We start from the raw sequence: 23522 nt of genomic DNA, 5'->3' as shown, positions 1-23522 counted from the left end.
GCTAGTTTACCAGCCTAAATATAGACCTACAAGCGCCTTGCCGTGAGCTTAAAAATTAGGAGGTGCAGTGTCCATGGATGTCAAATTGTTATGTCTAAGAGGCCACTCAGCATTCTTGTTTCCCTCAAATAGGACCTAGAGTACAAACTATGAGATGTGTGTGCTGGATTAAAGCAATCAGATCATTCATGGAAACGCGAAGGTCCTTGGCTCCTCTGTGAACACCATTTCCTCACATCAAAATAGCAAAAGACATTCAAATACAGATTCTGTTTTCCAAATGCAGTTTTCACAGGTACTGAGTCAACGGGCCAGCTGAACATTTTTCCACGGTGTTAATGGCTGCAGTGGTTTAGGGTCAAATGAGTGCTTACATTACAATTCCAAGTTCACCTGAGCTGTTTTCTCTGATAATTAAGATGTTCAAAACAAAATATGAGACTAACACCCAAGAATGGCCGAGATTAGTACCAGGAATTTTACTCCATGGCTTAGAGGCTAACCACACGTGCTAGGGGAAAAAGGAGCTCAGATAGAGAAGGGAACACCAACACCAAATAAAGGTGTTGGGAGGATCCTCCCAGGATGGGAGAAGCATGCTGAAAGTAGACTATAGACCAAACATGATTATCACCCATTGCCTCTTTTGCAAACCACAACACCCAATAAGAGAGAGAGAACAAAAGGGAATGCCCTGCCACAGAGGCAGGGTGGGACCGGGGGTATGGGTGGTGGGAGGGATACTGGGATCCGTGGTGGTGGGAAATGGGCACTGGTGGAGGGAGGGTGTTTGATCATTGTATAATTGAAACCCAAGCACAAAAACTTGTAAGTCTACAACTGTACCTCATGATGTCTCACTAAAAAAATAAAAAAAGAAGAAAAAAAAAGATGTTCAAGCAGAGTTATAAGGGAGACCATGTCCCAACCTTATTTACTTACCTTGCTCACTTGATTGGTCACTTTCTTGGCAAATTCTATATCTGGAGGATCTGCCAGAGATGTGAATTGAGTTTGTTGTTCAACGAGTCCTTTTTTGTAGACGATCTGATAAAATAGAAGACAGGAACTCTCATTAGTCATAGAAAATGATTATACTCCTCATATTCCATTTTCTGGCTTGGAAAAAAAACACCTATCTCTTCAACCTTATTTTGAAGTCTTGAATTTTTGTTGACCACATGGTCATAATTTGTCCTTTCAGATGGCACATGTCCTTGTTCTTAGTATTGCCAGTGATTTCCATTTCTTTAATCTTCTCTTGTCTCCTATTCATTTCCTTCCTTTCATCTCCATGCCATGATTTACAAATGAAATTATCATCTTAAGTACCATCCTTAACCCCCAGCCCTTTATCTCTATAAATCCTACTGATGAATCCACTAACCTTGGACCAATGTAACCACTTTCTTCTCACTCACTTTTTTTTTCTTTTTGGGTCACACCTGGTGATGCACAGGGGTTACTCCTGGCTCATGAACTCAGGAATTACTCCAGGTGGTGCTTGGAGGACCACAGGGGATGCTGTGAATCGAACCCAGGTCAGCCGCGTGCAAGGCGCTGTGCTATTGTGCCAGCCCCACTTTCTCACTTCTTATATCAGGATGCCTGCAATTCCTGACTCAAGTGGAGTTCAGCGACTAACTTGTGAATGTGTGCTTCATACACCAGAATCATGGGGAAAACCCACTTTGTTTTGTTTCTTTTGGTTTTTCTAGTGTATGTGGGGCGGGGGGGGTGAAGGCAGGTGCTGAGCATCAAACCCAGAACCACATTTCTGGCCACTATCAGCAGAAGTCTGAAGAGAGGAATAATCTTCCTCATCCTTCCACTACACAATTATGAGACATCTAATAGTTATTTCTTCATTCTCATTTTAGTGTTCTTAATTATGAAGAGATTGGCAAATTCCAAGTGTTGGTCCTTAAAATTAACTTAATCTTATTCTAAAAGAAAAGCACTAAATGAGAGCTTTTGTAAACACTAAACCAGTTGTGATAAAAAGGCAATATTTAGAAAGCATTGCTTTTAATTCCACTACCTAATTTCGGCAAAGCCTGGCAAGCTACCCGTGACATATTCAATATGCCAAAAACAGTAACAACAAGTCTCACAATAGAGATGTTGGGCCCGCTCAAGCAAATCAATGAACGATGGGAGGACAGTGACAATGACAGTGAATTTCTTTTAAATAAGTGGCATTAATTTGGTACATGGTAACCAGTATTTTTTTCTGCACCAAACTTAGTCCTTAGAGAGAATGCACCATTCTACAGGAACATTTATTAAGTCAGAAATTCTATCAAGAACTTTCAGAGGGGCCTGAGAAATAGTACAGTGGGCAGGGTGTTGCCTTACACACAGCCAACCAGGGTTCAACTCCTGGTATCTCAAATAGTCCCCTGCATCTGCCAGAAGTAAGTCTCGAGCATATCAGGATGTGGCACACCTCCCTGTAACCCCAACCCTCACACAAAAAGGAAGAAAAACATTCAGAAAAGGTACATATAGAAATCCTGATCTCTTAAGAACCTTTGTTCATAATTTTGACTAGTTGGAATTCTGTACTCTAGATCAACCAATGGTTCTTAGTGTTTGCAAAGTATTTTGTAAACTTAGATAACAAGAAAAACATAGGAAGTAAATAAGGGCTCCCTTTGTTTTTATTTACTAATTTACTAACTAAATGAGTAAATAGAAAGTAGGTACAGGACAGGGATGGGGGTCTCTAAACCCAAATTCTAAGCTCAAAACCTCCATATGTGTCCAATGGAATGTCCTGTGAATAAAAGCTGGTTTAAGGTCCTGTTCTCAGAAATTGCAGTTTATAACACTGACAATAGTATTAATAGGAATTCAGTAATCTGACACTCACTACATACTTGGCTTGCATTGAAAATTAAAACCATGTCTTAACTGTTGAGATTTCCTGAGGAAGGATGAGAAGATTTTACCTCATTGTTACATGTTCTCCTATGTTATGTTCACTCTTAAGATGCAGGTACCCCCTGCCTTTTGAAAGGTTGTTTTACATCACTTAATTTTGGAAGACTAAAGTTAGTGGAATATAAAAGTGGAATATAAAGGAACAGAATGGGAGACGAACACCCAAGAATAGTTGAGATAAGTACCAGAGGTCTGCTCCACGGCTTGGAAGCCGGAAGCACATGCTGGGGGAAAAGGCAGCTCAGATAGAGAAGGGAACGCCATGTAAAGGATGTTTGGAGGATTCGCTCGGGATGCGAGATGCGTGCTGAAAGTAGACTATAGACTGAACATGGTGGGCACTCATACCTCTATTGCAAACCACAACACCCTAAAGGAAAGAGAGAACAAAAGGGAATGCCCGACCACAAAGGCAGGTCGGGGTGGAAGGCAATGGGGGCGGTGGGAGGACTACTGGGATCATTGGTGGTGGAGAATGGGCACTGGTGGAGGGATGGGTACTCAATCATTGTATAACTGAAACCCAAGCATGAAAGTTTGTAAGTCTACAACTGTACCTCATGGTGTTTTACTAATAATAAATAAATAAATAAATAAAAATAGACAAGGAACTTTGGAAATAAAAGACACACTTCAACCAAAAAAAAAAAAAAGACTGGTTAAAATTTATTTTCACTGGCTGAAAAAAATCCAAAGAAGATGATTATCTTTCTGTTTGCTTTTCTTTCATTTTGGGGCCACATTCAGCAGTTCTCAGGGATTATTACTGGCTCTGCATTAATAAATTACTCCTGCTGGCAATTTCGGGGGTGACCAGATGGGTTGCTGGAGATCAAACCCTGGTCGACCACATGCAAGGCAAGTGCCGTATCCACTGTAATATCGCTCCAGTGAAAAAAGATGATCACTTTAATAATTAAAGTTGAAAATTTCCAAAAGGGGAGAGAGAGGGCAGTTAGGACAGAGAAGGGACCACTATGAAAATGATAGTTGGAAATGATCACTCTGGACAAAAACTGAGTGCTGAAAGGAGGTAAGGTGATATACATGATACCCTTTCCATAGCAATATTGCAAACCACAGTGACTAAAAGGAAAATGAGAGAGAGAGAGAAGAAAAGTGTCTGCCACTGAGGCAGGCTGTGTGTGTTTGGGGGGGGGGGAGACAGCATGTTGCTGGGTAGGGAGTCAGACAGGAGGAAAACTGGGGATATTAGTGGTAGAAAATTGGCACTGGTGAAGGAATGGGTGTTGGAGCATTGTATGGCTGAAACACAATCATAAACAACTTTGTAACTAAGTATCCCGTGGTGATTTCATTAAAATATATTTTAAAAAACCTGTATAAGTTAAAAAAAAAAAAAAGTAGAAAATGCAAACACATGCAGTGACCATTAGGAGGCAGTGTTTACCCCAAACTCTCCTTAGCTCTCCTCAGGTGCCACTTCTGCCGGCATGTATACATCAGAGCATTTCTGCTTTTGCTCAAGGTCAGCGTCATTATGTTAATTATTGATGTTTTGTTATTTTTATATATTTTGGGTATTTATTTTGGGGTCCTGGAAAGCTCAAACGTTTTTCCCAGAGAAAGTCATGGCAGTCGCTTCTTTTAAAATGCCATTTAGCTTATAAAAGGCTAAGTAGGAACTATACTTTCAGCTAGCAAGGGAAAACTGTATTACAAAAATTGGGGTCAACTTTAATGGCATAAAGCCCAGAGCCCTAGAATGACCTGGAAATAGTCCCTCATTTCTCCATACTAAGGTAAAGGAACGAATTTGGACATTAGTTTCTTCTGGGAAATCTGTCTCTTGACTTGCATGACCTGGCATCCCCTGGTACCCCCTCATTTTCTCCTTCTGTTCCTTCATTCTTTGGTGGTCCGTTTCCAGAAATCCTAAGTGTGGGTGTCTTAAAAGTACTCTTTCCTAAGCCATACATGGTGCTGCCTACTTCACACATTTTCACATGTCTACCTATCATTTTGGAGATGACTTTCCACTATGAATCTCTTGTCTTGGTTTTGCCCCTATTTGAGAGGACTCGATTTCTAATTGATCCACAGGATGCCTTGATCTGAATATCCTTCTGCTATCTCAATTCTATTTATCTCACTGATACCTCTTTACCAGTTGTGCCTTTATTCATCCAGATGACCAGCATGTGGTTACACTTCATCTGCGGTTTCTTTCTCTCCTTCATCTTTAAGATCTGATGTCTTGACAATTTTAAAATATTGTCTTCCAATTTCTTTCTTCCTCACCATTGTGCCCATCATCCCTCCGAACCATCAATACTTTAAAAATAGCTTTCTAAAGAAATGCTAGGCCACCCCACTCATCTGTGGCATATAAAGAAATGGAGCAAGAGAAGAGATGATAGCTAACAGAAGTAAGCCCTCAGGGTGACCGCAGAACTGAGGTTACCAGTGAGAGGAAGAAAGAGTGGGCTACACGAGTGATCTAATGGACTGGATGGGAAGACACTGGCACACCAGTGGTGGAAGTAGAGTAGTAACATTGTCCCCCTAAAATACATAAATATTTGTTCTCTTATAAGCCAATGATAACACAGTACAAAATAAATGAACAAGAGGTTACCTATAATAAATTGCGACAATTTCCCTATCCCTAATTCACCATTATTACCTGGTGAAAATGTCTTCAGATTCTTTATATTTGTTTTTCTCTCCAACTCTTAGGATGTCTCTTACTGCCCACTATATATCACATCAAAACTGTTTATCTGACTTTCAAGATCCAACTGCTATTTTTCTGACAAATGCCCTTCTAACTAAGCGTGCACAAATTCATTTTCTTTGACCCATAAAACTCCAGACTCATTCTGCCTGAAGTGTTCTCTTGTTTGAGTGCACTTGAAACGCCTTTCCTTTCACCACTTCCACACGCCTGCTTGGATTATTCACATGCATGTGTCCTGTTGTTTTTCTTAACAAGTATTTAGGAATAGAGTCCAGATGGTTGTTTTTCTAAATTTTTTTATTAGTTAATAGATAAGATTTTTCTTTTCCCAGCCTATGTATAGGTTCTCAAGGAAAAGACTGGCAATTTCTTGTCCTACTTTTATAACCTGCCAGGTATGCAAGATTAATGAAGCTTCAATAAATAACTATTGATCACTTGATAAAGGTCACACGGCAATATTATCTATTCATGAGATAGAGAGCCAAAAATCTACTCTGAAAGAGAAGCATAAAAAAAAGTCTCTGCATATTAAAATTGGAGCCATGTACTGGGCAACCTTGGAATTTTCTTTAGTTCCTAGCTTACTCCAGAGAAAAATCAGAGTACACCTTGCCTGTATTTTAATGAATAATCTGAAAACTAGGATAAAAATAAGTTGACAGAACTTGCAAGTTATGTAAAGCAAGAAGGAACAAAAATTAGACCTTATACCTTGGAAATGCCATCAAGTAAAGTATTCACAATTCCAATTGAGGACAAGATGGGATCCTAAGAGTCATTGCAAGTAAATCTTAGTAAGTTTTGAGATGCCAGCTGGCTTGTTGGGTCTCCATACAGAATTTAAGAGCTTTCAGGAGTCTAGCTAATAATTAAATGGTAAATAATTCATTTCATAACTAAAAATATATTATGATAGTAGTAGTAGTAGTAGTAGTAGTAGTAGTAGTAGTAGTAGTAGTAGTAGTATTGTGATACAGTGTTCTTCTGGAGATTAAAATAGTAGTCCTTGGATTTTTAATAAAGCTTCTTGCAAATCCAGGGGTCAAGAAGGAAAGTGCCTCAAAATAACAGAATTTATAATTTTGTGACCAAGGACATACTGCTGATACCACTTCAATCCAAGTATTCTTTTAAGCCCTTAATTTTCTCTAAGGTACAGTTTGCAAGGTCTAAGGCAGATAGGCCCAAACATATTGGCACTACTGCTCCCTGTTTAGGAAAAAAATTACTTAGTGTCTCTCTGGGGAATCTGCCTTCTTTAAACAAAGAGAAAGTGCCCTCCAATTGCACCAGAGGCTCCAACTTCCCCACCCCAGATTTTTTTCTTGTGCTCCATGTGGGAGATGGTATTTGGGAAACATAGCTCATTTTTGCCAACTTTGAAATATCCTATGTGTTCCTCCAATGTCAGGAACTCTATCATATCAAAACTGTCTGATTAAAAAGAGCTTTCTATAGAAACACTAGACAACTCTACTCACCTGTGGCATATAATGAAATGGAGCAAAAGAAGAGATGATAGCTAATAGAAGCAAGTCTTTAGAATGTCCACAGAACTGAGGTTACCAGTGAGATGACTGTTTTGATAACTGAAGTTATCAAAACAGCAGAGGTAACTGAGGTTATCAAAACAGCAGAGGGAGAACTACAGACAATAACACATTTGGACACATATACGGCATGGTCACCCCGGGCAGAGAAAGGAGTATACACTACATTTCAGATTCCATAATCACAATAAGAACCCAAAGTCCTGCAATGTTGTGGCTAGATTCCAGTAGCCTTATCAAGTATCACTTTCCTGCCACAGAAAGATATCCTCAGCAGGAGAGAAGGCAAATCCTCTAATGGAAAGAACATCAACCTTGGGATCATAGACCAGATTTGGAGTCTGGGTCCTGCCACCAACTTTCTGTCACTTTAGACTCGGGGTCCTCAATGTAGCAAGAGAAGACTGGAATATATAGTTTCTTTTTTAAATGATAAAATCTATTATACTGTTGGTGGTGGTTTGAATTTGGACCACATCCAGTGGTGCTCAATGTTTGCCCGAGTCTGTGCTAAGGGCTTACTCCTGAATCTGCATTCAGGGATCACTCAGAAGAGATCCCCTGGTGGGACTCAGGAGACCACATGTAGTGCCAGAGATTGAACCCAGGTTGGCCACATGCAAAGTGGCCTACCCACTGTACTCTCTGGTTCAATGAAATCTATTTTAAATCATAATGTCATCAATTGTGATTGTTCTAGATGCCTTCCTCTACACCCAGGGCATTTAGTCTCTTTTAAAGAAGAATAAATAACTGTCCTGTAGACATTCTTTAAGGATTTCCAATTCCCAAGTGTCCAAACACCCAACCCAAATGAGGCTAAGAGCACTTCACTCACATCACTGAGTGCTTTCTGGGCTTGGGCGACCCTCCTCAGCTCCGGGCTATCGTTATAGGGGTAAAACAAACCTTTGTCAGCTTCCCAGTCTTCAGTGTACAGTTTCTAAACCAGAAAAGAGGAGCATGTTAGGAAAAGCATATTGAGTGAGAAACATACCTAATGGGATCATTTACTCAAAATACATTATCAAAAATCATCTACTACTGACCTTTGGAACCCAGGGCAGGGTGAAAGCAGAGGTAAGTGAGCGCCCCCTGACCATCCAGCTGTGCATTCATATCTCATCCTGCTTCTCCTGACAAATCTTTATCACAAAAAGGCATGTGTGTGTGATTTCAACCCATCTCCTCTCTGCCTTGACTTGCCTCCTGCAAGCAGCCCCAGTGACTGTGTCAAGAGCCAGGGAGCTCTTAGCATCATTTTTGTCACAAAACAGACTTTGCATAAGATTGATAACCAGGAACAGTCAGGGTGCAACCCAGGAGTCTACAGTGCTCTGTGGGACTTTGGGGGTCTCTCAGAGCTGGACGTCTAGGATGTCTTTGTTTTTCCCAAACACTCTTCCCCCAGGCTGCTCTGGTTCCTAATAAGCCCCTTGTCTTTGCTTTATGCAAAGGCTTTCTTCTCAGGATCTCCTTGCTCTGCCTCCACAGCCTATGTCTCAATGTTTTGAGTTTGAGGAACTGTGATCTGAATCCTCACGCATGAATCTGATATTCCACTAAGTTAATGAAAGGCCAGAGGGATGGGGAGGCAAGGTCCTTACCTTACTGAACATGGCTGTGTTCTTGATGGCCTGAACAAGCTCAGGGGCATCAGGGGGAAGCAGGTACTTGTCCTTGGTGTCTTCCCAGTTCTGCTTGTATAAAACCTAGACAAAGAGAACAGAGGATGTGTGGCCAGTTGTCTCCCCACTGCATGGGGACATTTTAGAGCAAAAGACAGTGCTGGAAAGGGGCTTTCAGACTTACACAATCCACCCAGAGATACACTCATGCACTCATGGTCTCAGGATGAAAACAGGCTCAGACCGGACCATCAGCCCTCAGACTTCTCCTGCCTTACTTTGGGGTGTCTAAATTTTTTCATATATTTAAATTTTATCTTTTGATAAGTGTCTCACACACACACACACACACACACACACACACACACACACACACATATATATGCCCATGAATCTCCCTGCCTCCTGAAAGATGCAGACATTTGAGCCACATCAGATCAGATGCCTGCTCTGAAGCCAGGCAGAGGCCAAATGCCTGCTCTTGAAACCATCCACCTTACCTTGCTGACTTGCTGCGACACTTTCTTCGCATGTTCAATGTCCTTAGCTTTTTCATCAACGTGACAAATAGTTTTGGCAACATCGCCATCCATTCGATACTTAACCTGCAGAAGAAATGCACAATTAGAGCTCAAGACAGTTGGGAACTTGAAACTATATTTAAGAATCTTATAACCTGAGAGCACTGACTCAATCCATCTGTGTCTGTCGCTCAAGCCACATTTCCAACACAATGGAATACTATGCAGCTATTAGAAAAGATGAAGTCATGAAATTTTCATATAAGTGGATTAACATGGAGAGTATCATGCTAAGTAAAATAAGTCAGAAGGAGAGGGACAGACATAGAAAGACTGCACTCATTTGTGGAATATAAAGTAACAAAATGGGAGACTAACACCCAAGGATAGTAGAGATAAGGACCAGTAGGATTGCTCCATGGCTTGGAAGCTGGCCTCACATGCTGGGGGAAAAGGCAACTCAGAAAGAGAAGGGACCACCAAGTAAAAGATGCTTGGAGGATCCTCTAGGGATGGAAGATATGTGCTCAAAGTAGACTATAGACAGAACATGATGGCCACTTAACACATGCATTGCAGACCACAACACCCTAAAGAAGAGTGAGTAAAAGGGAATCCACCTGCCACAGAGGTAGGGAGTTGGTGGGGGAAAGAAAGGTGATGGTGGGAGGGATACTGGGAGCACTGGTGGTGGAGAATTGGAACTGGTGGAGGGATGGCTACTCGATCATTGTATAACTGAAATGTAAACACAAAAGTGTGTAACTGTAACTATATCTCACGGTGATTCATTAAAAAATTTTTAAAAGAATTTGAAGAAGACATCCCAAAATAAAAAGACATTCTTTGTGCAAAAAAAATCAAACCACATTTCCCTGTTCAAGATAAAAAAATTTACGATCTCCAAAGATCTACAGAGAACAGCAATCTACTGCTTGCCTGCTTCCTGCCTTATTTTCACTGAGTTTATGCTTCTATGTGTCCCCAGAGCAATAGGGACCCCACAGCAGTAGAGCATTTGCCTTGCAAGCTGCAGGCCCGGCTGAGCCGGGTTCATTTCCTCCGCCACTCTCGGAGAGCCTGGCAAGCTACCGAGAGTATTTCACCCGCACGGCAAAGCCTGGCAAGTTACCCGTGATGTATTGGATATGCCAAACACAGTAACATTATATAATATTACATTATATAATGTTATAAATTATAATGTTATAAATTATAATGTTATAAATTATAAGATGTATTCGATATGCCAAATACAGTAACAACAAGTCTCATGATGGAGATGTTACTGGGCCCACTCGAGCAAATCGATGAACAACAGGAGGACCGTGACCGTGACCGTTATGATATAATGTTATAATGTTATAAATTATAATGTTATAAATTATATATAATATAACATTATATAATGTTATAAATTATATATATAAATTATATAAATGGAGACATTACTGGGCCCGCTTGAGCAAACCGATGAACAACGGGAGGACAGATGCTTCTATGTGGAGGATCACGGGGAGTTGAAACTTCCATCTCATATCATCCTTGTGCTAACCAACTAAGCCAATATCTTACATGTTTCTTAGGGTTCACATTTAAAGCTATGTAATCAGGGCAAAGTTGTTTCTGAAGCCTTGGATTTTCTTTACACATTCTCAGACTCCTTTATACCCAGCAGAAAACTTATTTCTGAAAGGTGTGTTTTCTTTATTTTAGCACTGTGACCCACCTCACTGAGTTGATCTTGCACTTTCTTGATCCTGCGAAGTTCTGGAGTATCAGTCGTGATGGCAGTTGGCTGCCCTTTTGCTTTCTCATAGTTCTCCTTGTATTTATTCTAAAATGAATATCATACATTAGCCTAAAGCCTTGCAAGACAGCAGAAGAAATTTCAGCAATGTACTCATCCCCCTCTGATTTTCAAAATGCTGCAAGTTATAACAATTATCAGCTATAATAAGTTTTTATTTTGTCCCTGCTCTGAATCTCAGAAAAAATATCTAAAACTGAGATATTCATTGTTCTCTGTAATCATGGATGCATACTAGGCAGTAAAAATATTTTATTACAGATTATTGTTTTGGAAATGTCCTAAACTTATTATTTTTACATCTTTGTTATCTTATTAAACATATAAAAATACTGAGCCAAAATAATTTAATAAAATTAAAAACTGAGTCATGTGTGAAGGATTTTATTACTAATACAAATGCAAAAATTATTCAGTTCAGGAAGTTGCAGCTAAATCTCAATGGTTTCAGTCACTGACATATCAGCTGAATTAGTGAAAAGTCTAATGTATGGAGTATATTTAAGATGAATGTAGCCTCTACCCATGATATAAATTCTGGCTTTTATAATAATAAGCATTATACATTGATAATGCCAATGATTTATTATTAATGCTTCGAGAATACTCAAATGAAATAGTCAAATATCTAAAGTATTATATTTATTAATTGCTAACAACTTTTAAATTTTTATAAACGTTTACCAATATTTTGTTTCAGGCTATCCAAATATCAAAAAGTTCTAGGATACAAATAACTATCCTAGATGTAAATGCTTAGTAATAATTATTCTAAATGATGTATTTGTGAGCACTAAACTTACCAAAAATTTCTCTCCTAGCTGAATATTACAGTGATTTTTTTTAAAGAGGCAAAACAAGCCCATTTTTAGAAATTGAAGTCTTAGAAACCTAAGTTTTATATTACTTAAGAATCTGACCTGTAATTTTATCAATTGGAACTCAGAAGTTAATATTCAATCAAAAATGAAGGGGCTGGAGTGCCTTGTACTCAGCCAACCTGGGTTCAATTCCCAGCATCCCATATGGTCCCCTGAGCACCGCCAGGAGTAATTCCTTAGTGCAGAGCCACGAGGAACCCCTGTGCATCGCCAGGTGTGACCCAAAAAGCAAAAAACAAACAAAAAAAAAGAATTGTTGACCCCTTCTTTTCCCATTGCCATTAGGATAGCACGCAAGGGCCGCAAGGCTGTGCTAGAGATCCACGTCACTGCCCTGCACCTGCAAGCAAGCACTCTACCAGTGAGTTACATCCCTGAGGCTCCCAAAATAAAATTTGGGAGAAGTCCCCCTAGTGATGCGCAGGAGGTTTGGAGTCCCCTCCCAGTGAATTTTGGCCAGCCTGGCTGGCAGATCGATGCGAAGGCCTAAGAATGAGGAGCTGCTGGGGCCCTGCATTGCTGGGAATTCCTTGGGCATTTCAGTGCTCCAGGAGCCTGCAGGGCTGCCTCTTGCGCTGCTCACGGGACCACGTGGTGCCAGAGATCCAATGAGAGTCAGTCACAGCAAGGTAACTGCTTTATCCCCTTACCCTTCAGTCCCCCCAAATAAATATTTTATTGATCAATAACAAAAGGATGTCACTGACATTGCCATTGGTCTGTATAGCCCAAAGTGTCTCTTTCTCTTTCCCAGCTTCTAGAATACCTGTTACAGGGGCATCTGAGAAGACATCAGCCACCATGGCCCACCAACAAATCAGACTATTCAAATGCATCTCAACCTGTTTCCAGTCCAGGTTACAGAACTGTACATGGAAATTTGTGCATCGGGAAGCTTCAAAAGGAAGACCATCAGCCTGGCTGCACACCGGAATCACACGCAACTTTTGAAAATATTCCTGTGCCAACTCAACCAGAGCCAATTAAACCAAAATACCTGGACGTTGGAGATTTAAAGCTCACAGGAGGAGTCTCTGTGCAGCCACAGTTGAAAGCCATCGTTGGAAGGTAAATTGAACATTCTGACCCTCAATTTCAAAGTTTTCCGTTTGATCCTGGCTCTAATCTACCCATTTCCTCCTCACTGCAAGCAACTAAATATGTATCATGTTTCAGAATGTCAGGGAGGTCACTTAAGTGACATCCTGCTGAGACTTAGTGATGCCATTGAAGGCGAATGAACTGATTTTCAATCCACCCATATTTATGATTATTCTAGATTAGCTAATAGATCTTCCTTCAATAACAATAAACAGTTTCAAATTAGCCTTATGCAGTTATTTGGCGGGGGGGGGGGGGGGATAATTTCAATAAAGGTGCTTCTCCTGAGGCTGTGATGGCACAGATGAACATACAAAACAATAGTTTAAGTCACAAGAACTTGCGTTTTAACAAAATAACTTTTGTCTCATTCAAAGTTGAGGGAAAAGTCTAGCCCTCCTTCCAGTCTGTTGCGATCCATTACATCTGTGATAAAAACAGACAGGCAGAATCTGCTTGCGACTTACTGTGCTAAAAAGGTCCTGCATTTTCTGACTGTGAGCAATGTACGGGGTCATGAACTTTGAAGAGTCCACTTTCTTCCGGATAACCTTCTTCCTCTCTGCCGGCTTTCCTGGCCCAGGAGATGCCAGTGCTGGCTTGGAAGTTTCAGGTGGCTCATAGTCAGTAGATGTCCTCGTAGTAGTAGTTTCATAGACTTCCGTTATTGTCTACAAAATTGGACATGAAATTTTTCACTGCTAAGAAAGTGAGAACTGCAATACCTTAATGTTGATATACATAAGCCAACTTCAGTTCAGGGTTATATCACTACTTTTACTTCTTCCTATCTAAAATGGGCCCAAACAAGAAATCATACAGTGTATCCTTACAAAGGCTACTTCAGGCCACATAAACTTGAATGTTGACTTTTCAAGACTGTGTGGGGTACAAAGGTCCCGATTTGTTAATTTGTAACACTGCCTTAAAATTCCGTTCAAATGGTAAACTTTACGGTAGGATAAAAATAAGAAATAAAGTATTATTGTTATTATTATTTTTGGTTGGGGGGGGTTATACCCGGTAGTGCTCAGATCTACTCCTAGTTCAGTGCTCAGGGGATACTCTCAGCTCAGTGCTGAGGGGTTAATTCTGACAGTGCCAGGGATCAGACCCAGGCCTTCAGCATGTAAAGCATGTACACCTGCCCATTGGGCTATCTCTCCGATCTCGAGAAACTCTTAAATCTTAAACTGTCTGGGTAAAGTAAGAGCAAATATAGGATTGGAGCATAGAGATTAATACAATCAAACGAAATTCAAATTCTAAAATTCTTATTTTGGGGACGGAAAGGAGGTTGAGACTCAAACCTTGGCTATGCAAAGCATACATTTCAGTTGAGCTTGCTCCCTGACCCTAAAAGCTCAAATTCTTGACTTTAATCTTAACTTTTAAATGAATTTCAGAAAAAGTCAGTTGCCTATTCTGCAGGTAATTCTCCCCTGTAAAGTGAAACAAAGAATAATGAACTTTAAAGAAATGAATCACATCAGTATTATAAGTGATTACCATTCTTTTGGCTTAGTCATTTAATTAATGAGAAAGGAAGAGCCATTTACACTAATAAATGCTTAGGTGGGCTAGAATAATGATGACAACATAATAGGGTAATTATCCTCACAACAGTCCTATGTATGTGGAAGGTGGGAATTTACTGTTTCTTACAACACACTATAATAAAATAAATGAGGGCCCAACATTTGAGTCTAGTCCGAGATTTAAAATGCCATTGTATAGCATTATTTCCTTCACAGGTAATGTTGTTGACAGCAAAGAAAGAGCTCCAGCTCAGACCATAAAAGAGAAACTTAATAAGGAAATTGTACATCCATGGAAACTCCCCTGGTGTCTGATTATTGCTCAAAAGTTGCTTTCTGCTCACTTCTGCTGATACATGGTCAATTGTAAAAAAAGAACAACCAGTTTATGGCATCAACAGACAGAATTTTCATGCAGAGGCCCACTAAGCAGGCTTGAGGGTTAGCCTGCTCTAATCAGAGAAAGAGTCAGATAGAAAATGAAATAGAAAAGAAGTACTTGGGGAATGTAGAGCTAGAGCTTGGTTCAATCTCTGGTTCAATCTCTGGCCCCCCCATTTGGTCCCCTGAGCTTTGCCAGGAGTGAATCCTGAGCACAGAGTCCAGAGTAAGTCCTGAACAACACCGAGTACAGCTCAAAACAAAAGACATTTCATCTTACCCCCAAAAAAACTCCATTTGGGGAATTTATAGGAATGGCTTTCTCGGAATTCTGAATGGGCTCAGCATGCCCTTCCCTCATTAGGTACGAAGAACAGGCACCTCACACAATAAAATTGCTGGTCGCTAAGAAAATTCTAAGTGCAGGGCTGTCCTGTTGCTGTAGTTAGAGCAGTGACAGTCACTGGTGTTACTCTAATTAAATGTCTCTGCAAGGAAAACACCACATGTGCAATAGAGAAAATCAGGCCTTCCATCTTGGCCAGCTTGCATAACAAAAACAGTTGGTTATATAACTCATCGCCCAGGTGCTGTTAACTCCTGGACCACCCATTCTGAGTATCACATATGAGCATGAACTTCTATCAGACATTCCTTCGACCAACTCTGCAGCCCCAGGAGTCTTAGAGAGCAGCTCTTCTTGATTTAATGGACAGTTAGTTCGTGCAGAGGCCAACTCATCCTTACCTCCCCCGGCACCTCTTCATAGATTGTCTCTTCTGTGTAGTACTGTAAAGGGAGCACAAAGTATTCATCATCAGAACCAGAGCAGAAATCACCTCTTCCTGGCCTCACCCAGACCTCTTGGCTTATTTTACTAACTCCATTGATTGGCAATATCTAAGGGGCCCATCAACACCATCTTCGGCAATGCATGCCTAATTCTGAGGAGCGTCAGAAGTTAGATTGGATGTCATCACTCTAGATGTGACTATGCACAGAATGAACTCTTAGGCAGCTTATGAACCAGGGAAAACTTACTTTACTTGAGAGAAATACATTCTTCCCTTGTGATACTCAAGATAGAATGTGGCACGGAAATAATATAAAAGCAGTATCCTCGGGGCTGGAGCAATAGCACAGCGTGTAGGGCATTTGCCTTGCATGCAGCCAACATGGCCAACACAGGTTCGATTCCCAGCATCCCATATGGTCCCCCGAGCACCGCCAGGAGCAATTCCTGAGTGCATGAGCCAGGAGTAACCCCTGAGCATCGCCGGGTGTGACTCAAAAAGCAAAAAATAAATAAATAAATAAATAAATAAATAAAAATTCCAAAAAAAAAAAAAAGCAGTATCCTCAAAGTATGGGTTGGACAGAGGAAACTATTATTAAAAACTCACTGATGACGAACAATCAAATAAACCTCAGTGTGAATAAAAATGTTTAATGAGGGTTCAGAGAGATAGTACAGGTGTTGAGGTACTTGCCTTTCACCTGGCCAACCCCAGTCCTATCCCCAACACCACAAAGGGTCCCCAGAGCATTGCTAGGAGTGACCCCTGAGCAAACCCTGAGAACCTCTGGATATGATACCATCCCTCCATTTTTAATGATTTTTAATGTGGGGGGGGGGTTACTGGGATCATGGGTGGTGGAGAATGGGCACTGGTGAGGGATGGGTACTCGAGCATTGTATGACTGAAACACAAGCACGAAAGTTTGTAAGTCTGTAACTGTACTTCACAGTGATTCACCAATAAAAAAATTTTTTAAAAGATAACATGAATGAGAATGTGTTCAAAATAATGTAAATCCCTGAACTTCCTGAGGCATTGAAGATATGAAACACTGTTCTGAAATTCTTTTAAAACTTCTTTTAGTGCAAAAATATGTAAAATACTTATGATTAAAAAAAAGAAATGCTAAGATGAAAACTTGCAAATGCCATAGAAAGGACAAAATTCTTTTTACTTTGAGTGTAGGAGTATTGCTATTTATTCAGCCATTGATTAGGATGATTAAGTTGGGCATGAACTCCACCTTATTTATTTATTTATTTTTTTATTTTGAAAGTACAAAATTCTTAGTCACAAAATGTGGGAAAGTGAGGCAGCAATTTGCCAGTGATGACTCTGAGGTGCTCTCAGCCTGGATCTGAAATCAGATCTATTTTATACTTCTGAGATCACCAGCAATAAATAAGCTTGCTTCAGAGCTGGCTGACATTTTGTCTCCAATGTTCATGGGTAGTGAAATCCTGCCCCTCACCTCACCACACAAAGCCCCACAAAGAGTGAACAGGACAGGCTGGTTTGTGCGCTAGCAGACAAGGAAGAGGATAAAAAACGCAAAATTTGGCTCATTTTCACAGTGGCCAAAATGTCAAAGTTTTTAGGCTTCATTTTTCTTTTCAGTGTCACCAAAATTTATACTTGGACAAATGGAGAAACTAACAGGTAACTTGGCCTCCTTTCTATTGCCCTTGGTTCAGATAGTTATTGTCAAGTTCACTTCTCTTTCACCTACAGTAAAATTAGTGGAAGATTTTCCTAAAGTCCCTTAATCTTGCCCTATCCTTTCTCTGTATATCCAGGTCAAAAATCATATTCTCACAAAACAGAGAGTCCCTCATCTGCATGCTAGTGCTTTCATCATATGGGATATGTCATTCAGACATTTTAAGAATTATGGAATTTTCTTAAGAATAAGAGACTGATGCTGATATACCTGGGACCATCCCTCTGGCCCACACAAAACATTAATGACTTAAGATGAAATGTGAAATTAAATGAATGAGTGCCAACAACTTTTTTGAATTGTACCTGTGGGTGCTCAGGTCTAATCCCAGCAGTGCTCAGGAGGCCATGGGATATTGGGGATCAAGCTTGGTCTCCCTGTTGAATTATCTCTCTGGCCCAATTTTTAATTTTCTTAGCAACTCTCTGATAGCTATCCATCTTGACCTTCACTATGTTCACACAATTGATAAATACATCTTAGAAATAAGCCAACCCCGAGAAGGCAACGTTATCTGGATGGTTGGCATTCACTTGCATCCAAATTGTATCTTTTTTTTTTTTTTAGAACTATGCCACAAATTAGATAGTACAAACTTGCTTCCTTTCCTTTCTTTCCAAGTTTGAGTAAAGAGTAATAGCATAACTTTATTTAGATGCCCAAGTTTCCACAGAGACATGCTTTTAAGTTCCTGTTTGTTTGCTTTTTAAAACTTTCCTAACCATTTTCTCAAATCTGCCACCACCCCATTCTCTAGGTCTCTTCGTTGAGGTCAGAAAGTCCTTGATTGATTGCAGGAAGTCTAGTGGGGAAGTGCCTTGATGGACTGACCCAGCACCAGCAAAGGAAACCAAGTGGCAAAAAGAAGCACCAGAAAACTAGCACCTGCCTTTCTATGCTATCTAATTCCTCCAGTCAAGTCTCACACAAAGGGTTATTTTCAGTGATCTAGGCACACCATTGTTTTTAAGAAAGGCAAAGGGATTTTTGAGATAAAGGCTAAAAAGGAGTTCCTGGTATTACCATCCTGAAGAAGGCACTTTGATCCACAACTTTGTTATCAGTGTTCAGGACTGATTATTCTGGCCGTGAGGAATTATGTCACATAATATGTGACACGTATGTGACATCATCCTTCACTGAGGCTACCTTTCACATGCAAACCGGAGTTTGAATATTATATTGCATGGTTTTATTTTCATATTCTCCATTGATCAAATATTTTCTTCATCTAAACAGACTCTTCACTGAAATAGATCTTCACAGATAATTTCTGTCATTTGAAAGTTTTTGGGTAGCTCTTAAAGTTAATTTCACTGGGGGACTCAAACCTTGGGGCTGGTTTGAGGATCACCTGGGTACACATGTGACAGCTGGGATTAGGCTCAGCACCTCACACTTGGGTTCTTTCTAATTTACTTATTTATTATTTGGGGGCACAGCCACTTGTGCACAGGGAATCACTCCTGGTGGAGCACAGAAGCCCATCTGGGGTGGTAGAGATTGAACCTGAGTAGGCCATTTGTAAGGCAAGCATCCTACCCACTGTATTATTGCTACAAAAACACCCTCCTTGGGTGTTTTTCTAAGCCACCAAACCTTCTTACCAGACCCCCCCCCCTCACTATGCATCACAGACAAAGAGACAACATTAATCATTTCTGCACACACAGTAGCACCAGGTTTCAAGTCATGACCTTGATCTGGCCCAAGGCAAATACTTAAAGGTATTCAGCCATCAGGCTTTTAGTTTCATTCTTTTGTTTTTCTATTTCAGTGTGTTTATTTATTCATTCATTCATTCATTCATTTGGGGTTTGTTTTGTCAGCCACTCCCAGCTGTGTTCTGACCTTACTCCTGCCTCTGTGTTCAGGGGTCACTGCAAGAAGTACTCAGAGCGATAGTACATCAGGGAGTGATAGTACATCAGGGAGGACCTTGCACATGGCCAACCAGGGTTTGATTCCCAGCATCCCATATGGCTCCCCAAGCACTGCCAGGAGTGAATCCTGAGTGCAGAGCCAGGAGTATCCCCTGAGCATCGCTGGGTGTAACCCAAAAGGCAAAATAACAAAGAAGTACTCAAGGATCAAACCCAAGTTGGCTGCATGCACCTGAACCCTTCTTGCACTATCCCTCCAGCCCCATTTACTTTCATTCTTAATTTTAAAAATTAGAGAATTTCAAATTTCCCCTTAAAGTGTCTTAGTACCGTAAAGATTTTTCATATGCTTGGCTCATCAGCATTAACTTCTTTATTAGACACTTTCAGGTTTAGTGACGGTATTTTTATATAACCTTTTGATTTTACTTATAGAACATGAAATTAAAGGCAGGAGCTGGTTGAAGAAAACTCATAATATGATAAAGAAAAAATATATAAGATATTATATAATTATAAGATAAAAAGCAATTAATAGTAAAATGGAAAAAATAGTAAAATGGATCAAATGTCCACCAATAATCTGGAAGTTTTTTAAGATGCCCTCTGTAGGCTTTGTTCTTTCTAAAAAATTCGAAAGCAAATGCTGTCTGTCTTGTTCTCTTGGGTAAAATAGCAAAATTGTTCGGAAAGCATGCCTCCAGCTGTCACTTGTGACCATTCTGAGTTTATTTTTTTGACTCTGTGTGTGCACATACACATCATATATAATTTTACATATGACCAATAGACAATATAGTATATATCTTATTCTGAACAGTTTATCTTGTTGTCCTCTGGGTAATTAACTTGTTTGTTGGAGGGAAGAAAATCATTAGGCATTCTATCTATTCATTGCTCATTATAAATACAATAAGAAATAGAATTCTGTGTCCTGAACGTTTACTAACTCTTTCTGTCCCCTTGATCATGGAGAAAGAGGAGATGGGAAAGAAGGTAGTTTTAGAAAACAAGTTAAAACTGACCTTTACATTTTGGATGGGGGGGCGGGGGCTAGAAGGGAGACAGTTGGATAATTTAAGGAAAAGCTAAAGTGGGAAACAATGATATTTCTTTTCAGTTCTGGATCCCACGTAATTATAGTGAAATTGAACATCAAATATTCCTTTCTTAGACTTTAATAGTGATCGTGAAGTTATAGTAGATGATGTATTTTTTAGTGATGAATTCACCCACATGGTTCTCACTGTCAGTACATAAAATACTTTGCTGTCAAAGTTGCATTTTTTTGTCTTACCTCCACCACCTCCTCATATTCTTCTTCATCTGCCATTTTCCCAGAGTAGTAGTCACACCTACAAACTTTTAATTTTTCAGACAAATGAAGAAACATTAGAATCTCTCCCTGGCACTGAAGTAGTCTTGTAACATTTTTACAAAAACAGAATTCAAAACTACGTATTCAGGGGCTGGAGCGATAGCACAGTGGGGAAGGGCATTTGCCTTGCACGCAGTCAACATGACCGACACAGGTTCAATTCCCAGCACCCCATATGGTCCCCTGAGCACCGCCAGGAGCAATTCCTGAGTGCATGAGCCAGGAGTAACCCCTGAGCATCGCTGGGTGTGACCCAAAAAAAGCAAAAAAAAAAAAAAACTACGTATTCATATGATTTTTGCAGGTTATTGTGAGAAGATAGTTTAAATATAAATCTAAATGCCTAAAATTTTCTCTTTTTTGGATTCCTTTAGTTAAATATGAAGTGTAGCTGATCCTACATGATCAACTTAACTAAAATTGCAAAGAGAAGTGAGACAAGGGAACAGGCATATTTGGATTTAGAGAAGCAGCTTATTTAGATGTTCAAATAATTAGAGAAAAAATTTTAAGCAGAAATTTTAGTGAAATAAAAAACTTCAGTGAAGCTAAAAGCCAAAGGTCTATTTGGCTTCCACCAGAAATTGGTCTTTCTTCCCAAAGTACCCAAATTTCCAGAGGACTGTGAAAATCTCCCTAGTGCTCTCATATATTGTGTGTGATAGTCTATTTCAAAGTAGAATGTCTAAAAACAAACAGAGCAGTAGATTTTAAGAGAAAAACAGAAACCTCAAAGAAATGGACTTTTTTTCTTCCCAAACACCATTGGCTTGTACAGAATTTTCTCTTTTGCTTCTCTAGCTCTTGTGCAAACCTGAAAAATAACCAAAAATTTAAGCCACCACATTGAAGGTCATGTAAGCCATATATAACTTTGGCCTAAGTTCTAATTCAGGAACTAAGGAAAGGATCTCCCAAAGCTTTCTTCGTCTGACGCCAGCATGGGACTCTCTCTCTTGATGAAAGAGGATGATGACTGGGAGCAGCTGTCCTCTGCCTAAAGCCACTCGTCGTCCAGTAAATCAACACCCTACCAGCCCTGGTTTTGTTAAGCGAGCAAAAACTGCCACTGCTTGTGAAGCAAATGAAGCCTAGTAGACCAGGATAAATACAGAAACATAGAACAGAGATCCTTTTATACACAAATACATTTAGAAAAAGAAAACTCACATGCAAAAACGAGGAAGGGGGGAATCGAATTAGTAGTCAAGAAAACCAACACAGCTAAGGAATAGGCCGGTTAGTAGAGGACTTGACTCGAGATAGCCCTGTCAGATTTTAGTAGGCCCTGAGGAGGGCAATGGGGGTCACAGACCTTCCCAGTCCCATTTTCATGACCAGTACCCCCAGTTAATGACCTCAGACTTGGGGAAATACTTCCAGGGATATTAATGGACTGCCTCCAGAAAGCGCATTACAAAGAAAGCCACAAACTGACCTTACCTTCAATCTATCAAATCAATCTCCTCGGCAGCAAATCCTCTCCCAACTCTCCCCTCCTGAGAACCCCAAGCAAGAGCCAGCGCAGTGCCTGGGCTGGGAATTATCATGTGGTGAGAGCAGCCAATCAGGTCTTCCGTTGCTCAAATTTCAGAAGCTAAATATACTGAGTGATCTTCTGAAACCACCTGTTCATCAATTCCACTAAGGGAGGAAGGGTAAAAAATTTGCTTGCTTAGAACTACTCCATTGTAATGGTGCTCAAACGTAATAGAAGTTCACCCAAATCCCAACATAACTGATTTGAACATGTTTTTAAGTTTTTGTCTGTTAAAGTGCCATATGAGAGCAAATTAATTTAGAGAAAGTAAGCATGAGTGGAGCAATTCTGACTCTTCCCTAAATGATTGGTTCACTCTTCATGAGGTTAGTAACGTGGTACCATGTACAACTCACCAGGTAAGCTACAGGTAAGTTATAGGTGTTGCTGTGGGGGGGAAAAATCAAGAAATTCAAGCCAGAAAACATCGAATTGGTGGAAGTAATTTTTTTGGGGGGGATGCATACTCAGTGAAAATACTTGAGGTGACAATAAAATATTCATTGGGTATAATTTGCCAGATTAGGTTCCATCATTTTCCTACTGCTCAGACAGGGGTTATGCCCACAATCCTGTACATTAACAACCCTCCTTCGTATGGCTAATTGCCAAGAACACAGGTTCTCTCTCACACATAACTAGGTTATTGTTTTTGTTTTTACTTAGTTGACCCCTAGAGGTCAAGTGGGAATGCAGGTTTCAAAGGATTCAATTTCTAACAGCAAGAGCAGAAAAAAAAATGCAAATCAACAAATTATATGGTAAAGGTAATGCTCTATTTATCAGGCAATTAACGGTGTAAGATGTTTACAGAAATTAACAATTTTCTACCTCGAGTCAATTTCACAGCATTAATCTCTCTGCAAGCCACTGCAGACAAAAATCTTGAGTCACCCACACCTTGATATAAGGATTTGGGATTATTGTTGTGTTCTTCTCTACTTCAGTTTAGGAGTAATCTTGCATTTCAAACCTGTGTGTACCCCTACACCCTCCTTCCATATGCTGGTAAATAAAATTGATAACCTATGACCTTAACCTGTTCATTCAGTATATTGAGGTCTTCTTGATTTGTTCTATTTATTTTGTTTGGGGCTGTGCTCAGGGCTTACTCTTGACTGTGCTTAGGGTTCATTTCCCC

At 40.1% G+C, this 23522-nt stretch overlaps 1 protein-coding gene across 1 annotated transcript in view; it reads right to left on the bottom strand.

Moving 5' to 3' along the window:
• The window catches only part of NEB (nebulin), a 234600-nt gene extending 212274 nt beyond the window's left edge, over nt 1-22326 (bottom strand). The window contains exons 1-10 of the mRNA XM_056117623.1: nt 22285-22326; nt 21571-21655; nt 20761-20825; nt 15808-15849; nt 13609-13812; nt 11079-11186; nt 9329-9433; nt 8808-8912; nt 8039-8143; nt 943-1047 (exon numbers count right to left, since the gene is read on the bottom strand). Coding sequence (XP_055973598.1) covers nt 943-1047; nt 8039-8143; nt 8808-8912; nt 9329-9433; nt 11079-11186; nt 13609-13812; nt 15808-15849; nt 20761-20796 — 810 coding nt within the window. The 5' untranslated portion in view covers nt 20797-20825; nt 21571-21655; nt 22285-22326. The remainder of the gene's footprint in view (nt 1-942; nt 1048-8038; nt 8144-8807; nt 8913-9328; nt 9434-11078; nt 11187-13608; nt 13813-15807; nt 15850-20760; nt 20826-21570; nt 21656-22284) is intronic.
• Nucleotides 22327-23522: the final 1196 nt, after the last annotated feature.

This window comes from Sorex fumeus, unplaced genomic scaffold, assembly GCF_029834395.1.
Source record: "Sorex fumeus unplaced genomic scaffold, SorFum_2.1 ptg000035l, whole genome shotgun sequence".
Lineage (NCBI taxonomy): Eukaryota > Metazoa > Chordata > Mammalia > Eulipotyphla > Soricidae > Sorex > Sorex fumeus.
This window is presented reverse-complemented; position numbering and strand designations above follow the sequence as displayed.